The sequence below is a fragment of the Bactrocera dorsalis genome, chromosome 1 (assembly GCF_023373825.1).
Source record: "Bactrocera dorsalis isolate Fly_Bdor chromosome 1, ASM2337382v1, whole genome shotgun sequence".
NCBI classification, from domain to species: Eukaryota; Metazoa; Arthropoda; class Insecta; order Diptera; family Tephritidae; genus Bactrocera; species Bactrocera dorsalis.
In genome coordinates, this window is record NC_064303.1 from 94522890 (window position 1) to 94541578 (window position 18689).

Consider the following 18689-nt stretch of genomic DNA (forward strand, 5'->3'; position numbering starts at 1 on the left):
CTTAACTGTCCCGCGTTTGGGAGGTCAAAACTTAAACACTTGAAAGCTCATACCTTCAGACATATGTACATACATACATATCTCTGAACTGGGCGAGTTGAAATTAAGAGCCTATGCAAATTTGTATTGGCTATTAAGCGTAATCTGTAAGTCCGAACACAGGAGTTCTTACGGCTTCACAGAGTACTACATACATACACCAGTCCCCTGTGATCATCGACCAGCCATCTAACCTAACCTAACTTAACATATACCCTAGACACAAGCAGCGAATATCAGTACAAATATATTTTTAACTATTGTGAATGCCTGCTTTTCCACTCACCGTGAACACATCATACAAACAGCTGATTGCTTATTGTATTTGTTTTACTTGAGTGGCGGTGCGGTACAAATAATAGTTTTTCGTGGCGTTTATCTTTAATAGAAAAATAATTCAATAGAAAAAGAATATAAATAATATTGTTGTCAATGGAAGCGCACAGATAAGATAAGGTGTAACTGCAAAAGTATTGAATATATGAGATTTAAATATATTGCTAAGAAAATGATTATAGAATCATAAGTGTACGCAAGGCAGAAAAGTTTTACTACGTGGATTATTAGTTACGACTGAATAAACAAAAACAACGCACAAGTGCAGCATAAAGAAAAAAACAAAACAAATAAGAATAAAAATGAGTATGGATGAGAAACTTAAATATTCACTTTTGCGAGGAGAACTTGTGGACAGTCAAAATGCATGGACACGGTACGTACATAAAGCAATTCGGCTTGGGTTTAGTTAAGTATCCCATTTTCGCTGCTTATTTCTCTTAAATGCGTGCACGGATTTTTTTAAATTTATATAGCACGGATAGCCAATGAATTAAACTTTTATTTAAATGTAAATTTATTGTTAAATGTTAATTTGTTTTTTAGATATAAGTAAGCAAAAAACGCACATTTTCACATCTTCTCAAAAAATGGCTCTCTTCTTTTGAAGTTTTTGTTGCACTGCTTGCGAAAAATTTAACCAATTTAACACACACACATTCTTTGAAATATATTTAATTGAATTAATGATAAATTATGAATTTTAAGTTGCAATTATATGTACAATTTAATAAATAAAACAGCTTTCAATTACGTCTTATACTGTTCCTTGAAATGTAAGCAAAATTACTGAATATGAACTGTCAAACGACGAAGAAAATAAGCACAAAAGGAAGATAGTAATAACCCAACGAATCAAAATGGTAGGCCTTATATACTGCGGCGGTTGTTTCAATGTAATATATTATACTGAAAATATAACGAAAATTTGGAATAAAAAATCGCGCGATTTTTTATTCCAAATTTTCGCCTGCGGCGCTTGTTTCGATGTAATATACTGAAAATATAATGAAAATTTGGAATAAAAAATCGCGCGATTTTTTATTCCAAATTTTCGCCTGCGGCGCTTGTTTCGATGTAATATACTGAAAATATAATGAAAATTTGGAATAAAAAATCGCGCGATTTTTTATTCCAAATTTTCGCCTGCGGCGCTTGTTTCAATGTAGTATATTATGCTGAAAATATATTCAAAATTTGAAAAAAAAAGATCGCGCGATGAAAACCCAATTTTATTATTTAGGGGGTCTTGTATAAATGGTTGGTTGGGTTATCTCGGTACTTCAACTACTTGTATGCATTATTACCGATGCATATACAATTTTTAATTTTCAGTGTTTTTATTATTTAAATAAAGTGGATTTCCATTTTAATTCTTTGAAATAATAAAAATAATAAACATAGAGTCACTCTATGCGTAAAAATACACAAATTTTATAATTAGTGAAAATTGTATGGAAAAACTACGATTTTACACCATTTTCAGGAGGCTGCCCTAGAGCCCCCCGTGGTCCTAGGGGGGGAAGGGTGCTATTATTCAAAAGTTCCATTCATTACCTTTCAAATGAGGGCCCCCTCCCCCTTTGCGCAAAACCTCTTCAAAATGGGATACTTAACTAAACATTCCCCAGCAATTCCTTAAAATCTCATACAGAAAATTTGCACAATATGTTAAACAATATTATATATTTACAGCCATGAAAAACGCGTATGGTTCCTCACACTCATCACAGGCACTTTAATGCTGTATTCTACGCGCACGTCAATGCCTTTACTAATACCCGCTGTTGCAGCAGAACAAAAATGGAGCAAAACCGACTCGGGTACTGTGCTCAGTTCATTCTTCTGGGGCTACACATTGACACAGGTGTTTTGCACATGCAAATAATAATTAGAAAAAAAATCTTTAACTCGACTTACCTAATTGTTGTTTACAGGTGGTGGGTGGCTATTTTAGTGATCGTTTTGGCGGTCAACGTGTTATACTTTTCGCTGCCATTGGCTGGTCGTTGATTACATTCTTTATGCCAAATATTATATGGAGTTCAACGGCGATTAAGGCATATTCCATTCCGTTTATTGTCACTATACGTATTATAAATGGCGCATTCCAAGGTGTGCACTTTCCAAGCATGATTAGCCTGACGAGTCAAGTAAGTGTCGAACTTTATGATAGTTTATTTTGTGCTATAATTCCATAATTGTTTTTAGAATCTTTGCTCGAATGAACGCACAAGTTTCTTTGGCCTACTCACTGCCGGCTCAGCGCTGGGCACACTGCTGACCGGCAGTTTGGGCTCATTTGTGCTGGACTACTTCGGTTGGCCGTATGTATTTCGCGTAATTGGTTTTTTGGGCATATCCTGGGCATTAATGCTGCGCTACTATACCATGGCAGGTGAACGTGGCCGCATTATAAACGTATCGGTGCCGTCGCGCCTGTGTGCCAATAAGCAAATACCGGACAATGTGCCGTGGCTGCGTTATTTTAGAAAGCTCTCATTCTGGGCTTGTGTGCTCACGCATGCCTGTGAGATGAATTGCTTTTTTGTGCTGCTCTCATGGCTGCCCACGTATTTCCACGATGGATTTCCGCATGCCAAAGTGTGGGTGGTGAATATGATACCATGGCTTGCTTTGCCGCCATGCACGTTGTTTGCACGATATTTAACCGGACGTTTATTGGCACGTGAGTGGTCTACTTCGTCGGTGCGTAAGATCATACAAAGCTGCTGTTTTGCATCACAGAATCTGGCGCTATTCATTATGGCGCGCACAAGCGATTTTCACACAGCACTCATTTGCATGACCGTTATAATTGGTAAGTCAGTCAGCTGTCAGTTAATTGAATTGTTTTTTATATTTTTTTTTGTTTTGTAGGTGGCACTGGCTTCCACAATAATGCTGTCACTGTGAATCCACAAGATTTGGCGCCTTCGCATTCCGGCAGTGTTTTTGGCTTGATGAACACGGTCGGCGCCGTGCCTGGATTTTTAGGTGTCTACCTGGCTGGACACATTCTGGAGATAACACAAAGTTGGCCAATCGTTTTTAGCACTGCGGCAGCTATTAATTTAGTTGGCTGGACAGTGTTCATGGTATTAGGCTCGGCTGAGGCTATTGTGTGATTTTTGTTGCGTGCAATTCTCTACACACCCTCTAGGCATGCACACATTTCGAAGTACTGACTATTGATTCCAAATATATTTGTACATACTTATTTGTAGAGTACACAACACTCATTCGACTTGATGAACGGCTTTTGGTAGTTCCTTGTAATCATTTTATTTATTTGTTCTTGTGGTTTACAATTTCTGTAAGAAAAATATTTATAAGTAGCACATATTTAAAATATTTAAGCGTGATATGCAAAATATAAATAATAAGAAAAAAAACACAGTCGCTTTGTTTGTTTGGTAGCACTTTATTAAAAAATGTGTTTAGCAAGTTTAACGTCTTTTAGGACAAGTTACTGAAAATTAAAGAAAATAATTACACAATCCATTCCTCATCCGGCAACAATTTGGACATATAAGGACCGTCTAATTCATAGCCCAGTTTGCGATAATAAGCGCGTGTGCCCACACCAGATATAACAGCCAACTTCACGCTACCATGCTCCTCCTTTGCTATACGTTCTGCCTCTTCCATCAACAACATGCCAAAACCCTAAAAAACGTGCTCAGCAATATTTATAAGATAATTATTATATTCGAAATTTTCTACTAACCTGATGCTGGAACTTAGTGGGATCTCTTGAACTTACGGGCACCACCGAGCCATAGACATGCAATTCGCGCACTATAGAACATTGTCCCACTTCAGTTAATTCCTTTTGGAACGTATCTGGTGAGCATTTGCGCAGGCGCAACAAACCCACAAGTATATCCTGTTCCGGATCTTCGTATGAGAGGAAAGTCTCCCAGCCACCGTTGGCATAGTAGTCACGGCGTATCAATTCGATTTCATATGGACGCACTTTATTGTGTATTTCTTGTATACCAACTTCACGTGTGCGCACGTCACGACACTCAGTACCCCAATCCTTCATACGCGCTAGCGCCAATTCACGCAAATTGCCGTGCTCCACACCGGAACTGTAAAATTTATATAAATTCAATGTTGTTATTGTTGTTGTAGCGGAGGAGTTACAAATTTAATGGTTCTGTCTAGTTATTTGTTGTTTAGCTTACCTCACAAGAGGCATTGGTATATCGCGTTGTACACGATAGACGCGCGTCCATGGCGGCACCAAAGCCAATATCTTTGCCACTAGATCTACCAACATCGATGGTGGATACGACTTATAGCGACCAGTCTTCCACAACTCATACAGACCGGTACCGCGTATAACCAGTGTTGGGTAAATTTTTAAGCCATCTGAGCGGAAGGCTGGATTTTCAAAATACTCCTAAATATAAATAAATAAAAATACAATTATTACAAAAAAAAAAATAATAATAATAAAATAAAAAAAAAACCAAAAAATAAATCCAAAGAAAAAATAAATGCACTCACAATAAACTGCTCCAGATCACGTTCAAAGTCTACATTTGGCAGATCTGGCATCATATGCGCCACAATTTTATAACCCGAATCCTTGCCCAATTTGAAACTTTCGCACACTGCTTTTACGGTGTGGCCACGATTTGTATCGCGTGCTACATCCTCATACACAGATTGTACGCCTATTTCCAAACGTGTGCAACCGTAATTCAACATGTCGGTAATATGACGTTTAAGACAATAATCCGGTCGCGTTTCAATGGTAATACCAATGCATTTAGTGTGTGAAATCTCTGAATAGCGCACAGCTTCCTTAAGATCACGACTGGTGTGTCCACTGAGTGCATCATGCAGTTTCATTATGAAGTCGTTGCGATACTTTTCATCCAAACTCATAAATGTGCCGCCCATTACAATAAATTCCACTTTATCTACAGAATGTCCAAGTTGCTTTAATTGTTCAACACGATGACGTGTTTGTAAAAACGGATTGTAACGTGCACGTATAGCGCGCATAGATGTTGGCTCATAACCGGTGTATGATTGGGTTGAATATTCAAAATCACTATCCGGTCCGCCGGGACAGTATACACATATGTTACCAGTCATATTTATGTGAGGACAGCGATGCGGCTTGCACATGACGGCTACTACAGCGATCTATAAATGAAACGTATATAACTTATTTGTTAACCCATAGTATATTAACCGTAGGCTCTAATAACTCACACCACTGGCTGTACGTATGGGTTTAGCGCGTAGTTTTGGCAGCAAGATTTTCTTTGCCTCCTGGGGAACAGCGGCAATTATGTCTACTAGACGTGGCGAACTTTCCAATCCATATTTTGAGGAAATACGTGCTTTTAGACGATTCAAATTTACATCTTTTTTCTCTTCATGTGCTTTCAACAATTCCTGTATGATTTCACCAATGACTATGACACTGCGCTCCTCGCGGCTCAAACCTACTCCTGAAAAGCAAACAAACTTGGTGAAAAATTTTAGGAAAAGTATTTTACTACTTACCCAACTTCTTTTTTGGCTTCATTGCGGTATTAATATAATTAATAACAGTTAAATTACGAATAAATTTCACTTGGTTTACAGCCACACAATTTTTAATTGCATATCACATAAAGAAAACAAGCAGTAATGTCAAATTACACACATGTTCTATGTTGAGTTGCCAAACACTCTCAACCGGTCAAATTCTGTTATATTGAATTGCCAACTACCTTAAGCGATTTGTATGTGATGTTTATAGTTATTAATTATTTCATTAAAAACTGTACTTAATCATTGTGTTTCATTTTTTTATTACCAAGCGTAAAAATAATGCAAAATAATTTTAATTAATCAACAAAAAATTAAAAAAAAAATTGTTTTTACTTTTTAACACTACTGTTATTTATACGATTACATTACAACACTGCATCATTACATTACAACACTGCATCATTAACAGCTGACACCAGTCGCAAAATTAGTTTGTTTCTGTGCGTTTGTTGTATTATTTTTATCGGCAAAAATCAACAAATTATTTAAAATACCGAAAAACAATTTGTGTTTATAATGGCGACGTGCCTCTCAAAACAGCAATTAGAACAACAAAAGATGTTGGAACAGCTTAATGAGAGCGACAATGACGATGACGAGGAGTTGGAAGAAGCAGCGCAAGAGGAGACTTTTTCATTTTCAGTACGCCATATAAATAATATTATTAAAAAAAACCTTGTTTAATAATATACATATATTTTGCCACAATGCTTATAGTGTAGCAGCGCTTGTTGGGTTTGTAATGGTTATTATGGACCAAATTTTGATGAGCCACTTTGCGGCACTTGTCACGCTTTTCTTTACAATACACAAGCCGCCGAAGAAGAGTTGGAGACTACGATTTCAGATGACGAGGACTCTGGCAACGATGAGCCACCATTTAAAGACAAACAAGAAGTCGACGAAGATGAAGACGACGATGACGAAGATGATGTCGACGACGTTGTGGAAGATGATGTGGACGACGAAGAAGGTGTCGGTATGCTAGACGCAGTGGTGCGTAATGTACCTGTTAACGCTGCACATGAAATGCAGGTTGACAATGTGGCACCGTTAGCAGCAGTTAATGAACCGCGACGTTCGTTAGAACGCGAGGGTGAACGTGGAAATATGGTGTTGCTGCCGATACATCGTCCACGTCCGTTGGCGCCACGTTCATTGCCCGATTTTCTTGAATTATTAAGTGAAAGACGTGCAAATGCTGGTGAAATGGTGGCGCCGGTAGCAGCACCAAACAATATACTAATGTTGCCTGTTGAAATTATGGTAATAATATTCTCCTACCTGGACGATATGTCCATGTGGAAGGCGAGTGAAGTGTGTAAACAATGGCGCAGCATTTTGGAGCAGAACACATCACAAATGATGTGGATGCGTTACTTGAAAGAGCGCTGGCCACTCTTTCAGTGCATTGTTGATGTGCCGAATTGGCTGAAATTATATAGTGCATTAATGAATTCGTGCTTCTGTCGTACATGCTTGCTGCAGATGGCTTTGAAGTCGCCACCACGCGCACGCCAAAATGCGATACGTATGAACTTCCTACGCAACGATGCGCATCAATTGAATAGCCATGCAACAGAGGGTATTGATGCGATACCGCTTGATAAACAAAACACATATTGGCAAGCAAGCATTTTGGGTCCGGCAGGCAGTCCTTATGAAGGTGGCAAGTTCTTTCTGTACATATTCTTCCCTGAACGGTAAGCTCTGGTATATATTAATATTTTTTCTTTTTATATAAAGTTTTTTTTTTCTGTTTTTCATTTAATTTTACCCTTTTTTAACTCATCCATTGTTTAGTTATCCAATGATACCACCCACTGTACGCTTTCTAACAAAGATTCTACATCCTAATGTCTCACGTCATGGTGATGTTGGCATTGATATTTTCCAACATAACTGGTCACTAGCTCTGAATGTTTCCAAAATTCTGCTATCAGTGCAAAGTTTGCTCACAGATCCATATACAGAGGTATGCAACATAATAAATAAATAATATAACTGTAATATATTAAGTTTACTCACAACAGGTATGCATGGAACCGGAACTTGGCTACATGTATGAACACAATCGTGCACGTTTTGAGAACTTGGCGCGCTCGTGGACTTGGAAATATGCCATGTTTGAGTTAATGCCACCCTCTTAAGTGGGCGTACATTCAAGATTATTTAATTTTACTAAGCATACCAAGTTAATGAGTTGCTAGTTATGCAGCATTTATGAATTGTTTAATTTTATTTATTTTGAGCACAAAGAATTCCTTCAATTTAGTTTATTTATTTATTACAACATATGTACATACACACATGTATGCATATGTTCTAGCTTTGGTTGTGCCGTATATCCGTATACATGACAAAATGGACGCCACGAAAATGGTCTACAGTTATACTGGATTTTAGAAATTGATTTTCTATATAAAAAAATCAATTTTTTCAGAATTTCTCATACTTGTTTGTTATATAATTATTTATAACAAATTACTACTGACTCGATTAATTAAATTAGCAATAAATACGCCTAGAATTTTTACCAGCTAACATAAAGCAAAACCACCACATAACTTTTGCACACTATATTAATATTTAGTAATGCATTATATAACCCCAAAACAGTTATATATATAAGTATTTAATAATGTAACATAAATTTGTATGCACATGTGTAAACTATGGCTAACAATTTATAAAAACTATATTTTTAATGAAAAACAAAAAAATCAAAATATATACATATGTACATGCGTATGTATATAAATACATGTATTTAAAAAGAAAAAGTATTTCTAAGTTTGCTAATAAGACTCTACATATAATAGTTATGTATGTTTCTTTATTAGCAAGAAATAAAAGTAGTGATATAGTTGTGAGACTTACATAAATACATACATACATACATGCATATATACAGACATAAATATTTAATTCTAATAACATTATTTTGTTCTAAAAAGTTTGCGTTTTTATTTTATTTGTGTGAAAGATTCAAAGGTAAAGACTTAGCAGCCACCGTTCCCACGACAGTCGGGTCTTCGTAGCCGAAGCAGGATTTTTATACGGCCAAGAACTGTCAACTCTGTAGCATACTTCAAATTTATTTCAGAACAACACTATACCACTAGTGTTCTCATAATTGTTTGGTTAATGAGCGGGCTCAGCTGCTCAGGTTCGGGGAACTCACATCGGGCGGATTCCGAAGAAGGAAGAGGAACAGAGAAATCCCGACTTCCATCTCTACCTCCAACCGGCAAACGCAGCGGACATGATGATCCTCGCAAGAAGGGCATGAGCGGTGCCAGCCTGAAGTGGAATCTGCGGCACTTCCAGTAGGGGAAGACTCTTAGGGTAGCAGAAGTACTAGGGCGAAAAAGGGTTAGAAGCATTAGTGTCTCCCCTTCACCGAAGAAACATTGGCACACGAGGTAGCAAGGCTTTGAGCCGTTACCCAGTTAACACAACCACGACCTTTAGGTGAGGTAGCGAAGAGGTAGAACCTTTGACAACCCAAACCGCGAAACGGTTTCTCCCCAGCTCTTCCCAGCTCTAAATTGCTGAGAGGCAACAACGCGCAGTCGGCCGGAGGCAAAGTCTACGCACCAAATCCAGCCCGAGTAGAGGATGGACGGCGCAAATATAAGGATCCTCTCAAAAGCAACCAAATTGCTGAGCTGACTCTCAACCACACAGCGGAGACGCTTACCTTGCTCCAGGATCTCCTCTTAGAAGAGGTATTCAAAGGGTCTGGGTACGTAGTGTCCTTTCACGGGGTCAATTTTAGAAGGGGTATGCTCCAGGTGAGCTGCAAGGGCAAAAGGTGGTTTAGTATCTGTCTGAGGGAGATCGCTTTAAGCTGGTTGGCTGGGAAGGCCCCGTCCTCTGAGCAAAACGGGGAGATGACATTCCGCCCATGCACATCATGACGGTGTTTCTCCATAGATGCACAGGGAAGCCCTAAAAGTATACTCTCGGGATCATAAAGAACCAGAACGAGAGTAACAAGGTCGAGAACTCCGAATTGAAGCTAAACCTTTGTATAGAACTACAGGTTCAGTAAAGTGGTCATGAGGTGTCCACTGAGAGCGGAGCAATGAAAAAATGCTGATGGATGAGGATGCCACACACCCCTGCGTAAGCAGATTAAAGCAGGCTGCGATTACTGAGATCCTGGAAGTCAGTGGCATGAAGACTTGCGTACAAGGACTAAATAACCTCAAGAATGGCAGCGCAGAAGACGGCGAGGATGAGGACCAGTGGCACGTGGAACTTGCCCAGGTGATTAGTGATTGTCATCGCAAAGATTTTCAGTTTGAATTTCGATACTTAAACGAGGTTTCAGACAAGGCACTATAGTGTGACTTCTTCAATCTACTGATGGAGAAAAAAATTGAAGATCCAGAACTGAATAGATCTTCTATAAGATTGTACAAATGCTGGCGTACGCCGAAGATATCGATATCATTGGCCCTAACAACCAGTTCTCATTTCTCCATGTTGGACAAAAAAGCGAAGGTGAACGGGGGCAAGACGAAATAGCTCCTGGTATCAAATAGGCGGCTTGCTGGCAAAGTCATGTCGTCCAAATGGATAAAAATACTCCAGTTTTGAGAGTATTTGAGGCAGTACCCGCCGAGGTAGCCGAGGAAAAGGAAGACTTTAATTCCGTTAGAAAGACCAGATGGAGAAGGACCAGGCTACGCTTGGAATTTTCAATCAGCGCAAAATAGTTAAAAGGAAGAACGGCTGGCGCGGCCTTATAAACTTGGCTATAACCTGATAACGCCAATAAAGAGGAACAATCTAACTTTTCAAATGTTCTGTAAATTGAACCCCAAAGAACTTGCGGGTAACAATGACTTTTAACAATATTTAAATTTTAAAGACTTTTAATATTTAGCAAACAGTTTAGTTTAGCGCAACCCATTTCTTAAACCCTGAACAGGGTAAGTTAAGGTTGCACGCAGTTTTTAAACTCCAAAGGAAGTCGGATACCCTAAAAAGTATGGCTCAGCATGACAAACTGAGTTGACTTAGTCACGTCTTTCTAGCCGTCCGTCTGTCAGCCTATCTGTATATATGGGAACTAATCCCTCAGTTTATGAGATATCAATCTGAAACTTTGCACACGTTCTTTCTTCTACAAAAAGCTGGTCATTTGTCGGAACCGCCGATATCGGACAACTATAACATATAGCTGCCATACAAAGTAAACGATCAAACTCAATTCCTTGTATGGAAAACTTATTTATTTGACAAGATATCATTACGAAATTTGACACAGATTATAGTCCAAGGTAATGCCAAAATATACGAAGAAATTGTTCAGATCGGATCACTATAGCATATAGCTGCCATACAAACTTGACGATCAAACTCAAGTTCTTGTATATGAAACTTGCTTATTTGACGAGGTATCTTCATGAAATTTGGCATGGATAATTGCCCAAGCCAGCGGTACAATCTCCGAACAAATTGTTCAGATCGGACTACTATAACATATAGCTGCCATACAAACTGAACGATCAAACTCAATTCCTTGTATGGAAAACTTTTTTATTTGACAAGATATCATCACGAAATTTGGTACAGATTATAGTCAAAGGCAATGCCAAAATATACGAAGAAATTGTTCAGATCGGATCACTATAGCACATAGCTGCCATGCAAACTGATCGATCGAAATCAAGTGCTTGTATGAAACACTTGTTTATTTGACGAGGTATCTTCATGAAATTTGGGATGGATAATTGCCCAAGCCAGCGGTACAATCTCCGAACAAATTGTTCAGATCGGACCACTATAGCATATAGCTGCCATACAAACTGACCGTTCAAAAACAAAAAAAAACATTTTTTCACTTTTATGTTATAAGATATGAACCTGTATAGGGTATTATAGCTGCGATGCAGTTGACTTTCATTTAATTTGATTAATTTTTTTTAATTTTTAATAATTTTTTTTGTCACTCATACGCCATGTAATCCTATAGTGATATACAAGAATAAATACGTTATTTTTTATATACGAGTATTTTTTTTTTGGTAATTTAAATTGAAAAAAAAAATTATATTGATATAAATTAATGTTTGCATAAAAAAATGATTATTTTTATATATTTTCTTTGTATATTTTCAAAAAAAAATTCTTTGTATATTTAATATTTTAATTATTATACATTTTCCTGGCATATTTTCATAGCCACCACTGTTTCGTCGGACACCTGTGACATTTGTGTGGCTCCCTCAAAAGCTTTTGCCTTTTGTAAGCAACAACACAAACAGCTGGCAAGAGGTGAGTTACTCAATTGAGATGAGGAAAATCGCACGAAACTCTCACGCTCCCGCTTGACACGCTTGCGTTTGTATGTATTTGAGTGTGAACGCGCTCCCCTGGAAAAGTCCAGCATCAAGTGAAAAGCAACAGCGCCATTTGAGCGCTCACACAGCCACACATACACACACATGGATGATATGCCTCACGTATGGGTCCCCATACAGTTAGCTTGGCGCTCAGCGAGTCAGTTCGAATTTGAATTTGCAACGGGTAGCAATGCGCGGAAGGTGATGCGTGCGAAACACACAAGCAAATATGTATAAAATAGGCTGATGAGCAAAAATACAAATACTTGAAAAGTAGGTGAAAATGTGTTTTTAGCGAAAAAAAAAATCGGAAATATAACGGTGCGTTAAATAAAAAGTGCATAGCGGAAAATAAAAACTAACGAAGCGCTAATAAATACATATCCGAGGTATGCGCGAGCAGGTATATGCGTGAGTGTGTGTGTGTGTGCGTGAAAAATGTGTGTCTGGAAAAAGTGAATCGTCAATTGTGCCGTTACTTCGCAATTGCATAGTTGTTGCTGGCCAATACACACACATACAAACGTATATACAGTTATATGCACGAAAAGGTGAAAATCGCACTCGAATATTTTCACCAAACGCACGAACAAGCGCGCAAGGTTGAAGCACGAACGGAAGCGCACAACAAAAACAAAGTGTGTGCGTGCGTGTGTCCGTGCGTGTGTGTTACAAAAACAAATGCAAGAAATGTACGAACGTTGTGACATTAAGTGGTGCAAAGCTCTCCGCCGCCACCGGCACACACGAAGTCGCGCGAACACACACACACGTCGTGCATGCGAGTCGCAGACGAAGCGAGCGTACGATTGCCAGCGCGACAAGTGTAAATGCGAATACGATTTAGGCAACGAGCAACGAGCGGTGTGCGCGCGTATTCGTTTGTATGTGCTTGTTGTTGTTTTCTAAGCGCTCGCGTGCATATGTCTCTAAATACATACAAATGCGTTAGTGCATGTTTTTTTTGTTGGTGTGTGTGTGTGTGCCTGTGTTTGGTTGTTGTGTAGGTGTTTGTGCGGGCATTTAAACATCCTGTGGCAACTGCTCGACTCAAGGATAAAAGCCTCAATGGCTGAAACAAGTGCGAATAAAACAACAACAACAGCAACAACATTTAAAAGCCAACAAATAATGGTTGCCAACGTTTAGGCGAAAAATTACAAAAACAAACGGCTTGAAAGTGAAATTCATAACAAGAAAGTGAGCAGTGTTTTGGTGCGAGCAAAAATTGATTTTCGATTTCTAACGGCATTTCGAATCAATTGATAGCAACAAAAACAAGTGTAAAGAAATAGTGTTGAGTGATGATTTTAGTCGGATAAAATGAATAATTTAATGAATTTTAATGTACAAACGTAATAAATAATAATAAATTTACGAATTAATTGCTAAAAAAGCATAAAAATACCTTTATTTTGATTTTGATCGGTCAGTTTATACCGCAGCTATATGTTATAGTGATCCGATCTCAACAATTTGTTCGGAGATAGTATCTTTGTCTTAGGCAATTATCCATGCAAAATTTTAGGAAGATAGTTGGTCAAATAAAAATTTTTCTATACAAGAACTTGAGTTTGTTGGGTCAGTTTGTATGGCAGCTATATGTTATAGTGGTCCAATCTGAATAATTTATTCGGAGTTTGTAGCGTTGTCTCAGATAATAATCTGTACTACATTTAGTGAAGTTTTATAGTCAAATAAAAAAGTTTTCTCAACAACAACTTGATTTTGATAAATCAGTTTGTAAGAAAGCTATATGCTATAGTAGTCCTATCTGAAAAATTGTTTCGGACATCATTTCATTCCCTTAGAAAATCATAAGTGCCAAACTTTGGGATGATATCTCATCAAATGCAAAAGTTTTCCATAAAAGGGCAGGATTTTGACCGATCACTTCGTATGGCAGCATTATGTTATAGTAGTCTGATCTCAAAAATTTGTTGGGAGATTGTAACGTTGCCTTAGACAATAACCCATGGCAAATTTTGTGAAGATAGCTCGTTAAATGAAGAAGTTTTTCATACAAGCACTTGATTCTGAACGTTCAGTTTGTATGGGAGCTGGATGCTAGGGTGATCCGATATGGGCGGTTCCGACAAATGAGCAGCTTCTTGAAGAGAAACAGGCATTTGCATAATTTCAGATCGATACCTCAAAAACTGAACGAATAATTTGCATATACATATAATAAACAAAGCCACCCTGTTTGTTACAGGGTATAATAATAATAAAAATGTTAGTAAAAAAATTTAATATAGAGAAAAAAGGATACAATTTGTTTTATTAAAAAATAAGTTTTATTAAAAAAATAAAATTTTAAAAAAAAGGAATTAAAAAAAAATATTTTATTAAAAAAATATTACCAAAAAAAATATTTACAAAAAAAAACATATTAAAGAAAATATTTTATTAAAACAAAAAATTAAAAAAAATATATTTTATTAAAAATAATTTTCATTAAAAAAATAATTAATGAATAAAAACAATGTAAAGCAAAACCACCTTAAATGATTTTAAAAAATATTTTTTATCTCTAAAAAAATTTTAATTTTAATTTTAGCATAAAAAACTTTTTAATTAAGAGAAAAAATTATGCAATTTTTTTTCAACAAAAAAAAGATTAAACAAAAAACATTATTTTATTAAAAGACTAAAATTTATGAAAAAAAATTATTTTATAGAAAAGCGAAAAAATTATTTAAAAAAAAATTACAAAAAAAAAGAATTAAGTAATAAAAATAATCTAAAGCAAAACCGCGTTAAAGTATTTTAAGAAATATTTTTTTCTTCAAAAAAAAATATAATTTTAATTTTAGTATAAAAAACATTTTAAGTAAGAGAAAAAATTATACAATTAGTTTTTTTTTTAAAAAAATAAAAAATAAAAATATTTTATTAAAAAAAATTTATTAAAAAATTATTTATTGAAAAAAAAATATTTTATAAAAAATAAAAAATATACCAAAACTATATAAAACAAAACCACCTCAAATTATTTAAAAAACATTTTTTTACCGCAAAAAAATATTTTTTTTCCCCCAAACAGCTTCCAACAAAAAATCAAAGAATTCCCTCAAATCAAACCCGCAAAAATCAATTTTCAAGTGTAGCTCCTCTACAAAAAAAAGTAACAACAACAACAACAAATTCTCAAACGCACAGCTGTGCTGCTTTGCTCACATGTTTTCCTCACCACAACCTGTGTGCTTCCGCTCTGGCGCACAGCTTATACCCGTCTGCATACACACAACTCTAGCTTTGTGGCTCCTCGCCCCGCCAACGAAGTATTAACTCGCTCTGTTAACCCAATCCCACGCATGCAGTGGAGTGCTCTGCTCCGACTAAATCAACTGAAAAGCTGGCACTCATACTTACACACCCACGCATTTACATGTAAACCAAAAAGAAAGCAGTTGTGTGTGTGTGTGTATTTGCATGCGAGTTGCTTAAAGGATATCAACTGGTAGAGTTTCATTTAGAAGGTGAGGTGTCAACGGGATGCAGTGCGTTGCATGGTGTGGTAGCTATGGTGAATATCATTACATATACACACACATACATGCATGGAATGGTAGAAAGTTCTCAACTGGGTGAGAGCAGCGGCGAGACTACTCTCCCCTATACACACGCAAATGGCACTGAAATAAATAAATTTCTTATTTCGCTCAGCAAAATGCTCGTCGTGTCCCTTTCGGCTATGCATAACTATATATGCATATTTTTTGAATGGCTATAAATGTGTGTTTACGTGCACATATTGGCAAATTATTAATTGATGCATTAAGTTCAGAGTTCATATGTGTTTGAAAAATGTGTGATGTGGTTTGGTCAAAGTTATTTCTGTACGTGCTGAGATTATTTATACATTTTGTATATTTTTGCATTAGAAATACTCTTTAATTTCAATATGAATGAGTTTGTAAAAGTTAGTTTTTTCGTAGTAATTTCCTTGGTAGAGAATGTATGTTCACTAGATGGAAGCGATAGAAAAAATTAAAAAAAAATTTGAAAAAAATGAAAAAATTTTAATTCATTCCTTAAAGGCACCTACAAATGTCGTATGTTTCATAGCACTCATTCACTTTTAATATTTTTTTTGTAGAAAGTATTTTCAAAATATATATGACAGCAACATAATTTATTGAATAAAAAAAAAAAATAAAATAAAAAAAAAATAAAATAAAAAAAAAAATAAAATAAAAAAAAAATAAAAATAAAAAATAAAAAAATGTATTACAATTTTATCTAAAATATAACGGAAAACAACTTTTTCATATCTCTTATGATACCAAACAATCTTACACTTGGTCTAAGCCTTCATATGCTGTTGAGGCATTTCTGGAGCAGCACAAACCTGCTAAGCCGCTTAAATTTGATTCAAGTTAGGTCACTTAGATGGCGAAATAAGAGCAAAGTTAATTCTGACTAGTCATGTACCAAATAACTTCAACAATTGAGATTTTTGAGCTTCACGCTTGATATAACCTCCACTAAGAGCCTATATAACAAGAGAGAAATACATCTTTTTGAGGGCAAACAGCTTACTGACGACAAGAATGGCTCTCTAATGACTTTGTGTTTTGTTTATTTGTCTTTTTAACTTCCATTTATGTATTCGTTTAATTAATTTTGATTGATTTTGATATATTTTACTAATTTATTTAGTATGTAAGAAGGCTTCTCAATGCTATAGAACAGAAATAATTTTGAAAAAGCAAACATTACCATAACGAAAATTCAGACATTTTTTAATATTTTTATTTTATTTTTTGTATGTGGCGGGCAGGATAGAAAAAAAACTAAACGTCATATGGAATTGGGGCAAAATTTATTATCTTTAGCATTAAATTACCTTTTATTTAAACTAAAAAAAACTAAGAAATTTTTTTGGTCAAAAATCACTTTTTTCAATTTTTAAGAAATTTATAAAATTTTACACTAATTTTTTTGGTATTTTCTTAGTTTAACTAGAAGTTAAGTTATTAAAAAATATGAATCTCTTTCCGCCGTCCGATAAATGCACATGCGAGATGCATCGGGCAATTGCTTTCCAAAGGCAGAATATTAAAGATTTTGTATCCAAAAAATTTTTTTTTTATAAACCCTAGAAATTTCGCTTTAATCAATTAATTATTTTCCTCCCAAATCAAATCCGAAAAAAATTTCTAAAAAAAATCGATGTTTTTAAGCCTCTAAAGCAGGCTTTTGCCTTAAACCCTTAAAAAATTTAAATTTAAAAAGCAATTACTCAGTTAAGCTATGCAAGCAATTAAGTGTATCTGGAATTGATACGAATAAATCTTCAAATTAAATTCATTTAATCAAATATCTATCTATTGAAGTTACTCATACGCCATGACCAATTGTGGTATACCGTGACGTATGAGTAATAAAAAGCATACATCATTGCGTATTTATAGAAAACTGAGACATGGAGCAAAAAACCTTTTATTTCTACTTTAGTTGTTAATTAAAGCAACAAATTTTTTTCCTGAACAATTTTTTACAAAGGAGACCGCGCTGAACCGCTTTACCACAGAAGCCATTCGGGCCATGATCGATTATATTATTATTATATTAATTACATATTTTCTGCTTCTGTATTATTTTTCGAATACTTAAAAAATGCTTGACGTTAACTTTGATGCACCGAAGGTACATCCTTCGCAAAAGAAAACATCTCCTTACAAGCACTTGATTTAAATCAGTCAAATTATTTAGAAGCTATATAACATAGTGATTCATCTGAATGCATCGTTGCCTCGAACAATAACCCATAGCAAGTTTAGTAAAGATATCTCTTTAAATAAAAATGTTTTTCATACAAACGGAATAAACCGTTCATTGAGATAGTATGCTGATCATTTACATCATGACAAGCTGAATCGATCTAACGCTGTTAGTCTGCATATACACGAACCGTCTCCTCAGTTTTTGAGATATCGATCTGAAATTTTGCAAACGTCCTTTTTTCTCGAACAACTGTAGCATATAGCTGCCATACAATCTCAATGAACGGAATAAAGTGTTTGGATGGAAAACTTTTTAATTTTTACATATTCCCTGACGTTTGCTTTCTGGCAAGCTTAATTTACCCTGTTTAGGGTTAATAAGGTTAATAAGATTTTCATGAAGAAGAAAAGCGCCATCTATCGGATATATTTGTAGGTCGACCATATTAACCCACAGAATGAATATGTGATCCAAATAAGTGTAAAATTAGTTATAAAAAAAGTTTTTAGAAATATGACGACAGCAGCGCATGTAGGTATTTTAAATTTTAAATCAGGTGATAAAGGTGTGATCCATATATATGTACATAGATTCGATCACATTTAAAATTCCTTTTTTTGGCTATTTAAAGTTCAGCGGCACCTAGCAGTTTAAAATATA

At 35.7% G+C, this 18689-nt stretch overlaps 4 protein-coding genes across 4 annotated transcripts in view; 3 read left to right on the forward strand and 1 right to left on the reverse strand.

The window, feature by feature from the left end:
- Nucleotides 1-366: 366 nt before the first annotated feature.
- LOC105233755 (solute carrier family 17 member 9) lies at nucleotides 367-3772 on the forward strand. The gene is made up of 5 exons (XM_011215912.4): nucleotides 367-751; nucleotides 2071-2242; nucleotides 2313-2528; nucleotides 2587-3196; nucleotides 3256-3772. The coding sequence occupies exons 1-5, from the start codon at nucleotides 678-680 to the stop codon at nucleotides 3501-3503; spliced, it is 1320 nt and encodes a 439-aa protein (XP_011214214.2). The 5' UTR covers nucleotides 367-677; the 3' UTR covers nucleotides 3504-3772.
- Nucleotides 3773-3779: 7 nt separating this feature from the next.
- On the reverse strand, nucleotides 3780-6065 carry LOC105233756 (elongator complex protein 3). The gene is made up of 6 exons (XM_011215913.4): nucleotides 5908-6065; nucleotides 5611-5852; nucleotides 4894-5541; nucleotides 4569-4786; nucleotides 4106-4472; nucleotides 3780-4044 (listed from the first exon to the last, which is right to left on the reverse strand). The coding sequence occupies exons 1-6, from the start codon at nucleotides 5927-5929 to the stop codon at nucleotides 3868-3870; spliced, it is 1674 nt and encodes a 557-aa protein (XP_011214215.1). The 5' UTR covers nucleotides 5930-6065; the 3' UTR covers nucleotides 3780-3867.
- Nucleotides 6066-6359: 294 nt separating this feature from the next.
- LOC105233757 (uncharacterized) lies at nucleotides 6360-8871 on the forward strand. Its single transcript, XM_049453083.1, has 4 exons — nucleotides 6360-6579; nucleotides 6655-7640; nucleotides 7741-7912; nucleotides 7971-8871. The coding sequence occupies exons 1-4, from the start codon at nucleotides 6454-6456 to the stop codon at nucleotides 8085-8087; spliced, it is 1401 nt and encodes a 466-aa protein (XP_049309040.1). The 5' UTR covers nucleotides 6360-6453; the 3' UTR covers nucleotides 8088-8871.
- Nucleotides 8872-12264: 3393 nt separating this feature from the next.
- Nucleotides 12265-18689, forward strand: part of LOC105233649 (uncharacterized) — a 175400-nt gene continuing 168975 nt past the window's right edge. Inside the window, exon 1 of the mRNA XM_049446695.1 lies at nucleotides 12265-12569. The gene's annotated coding sequence lies outside the window, so the exon portion shown is untranslated. The remainder of the gene's footprint in view (nucleotides 12570-18689) is intronic.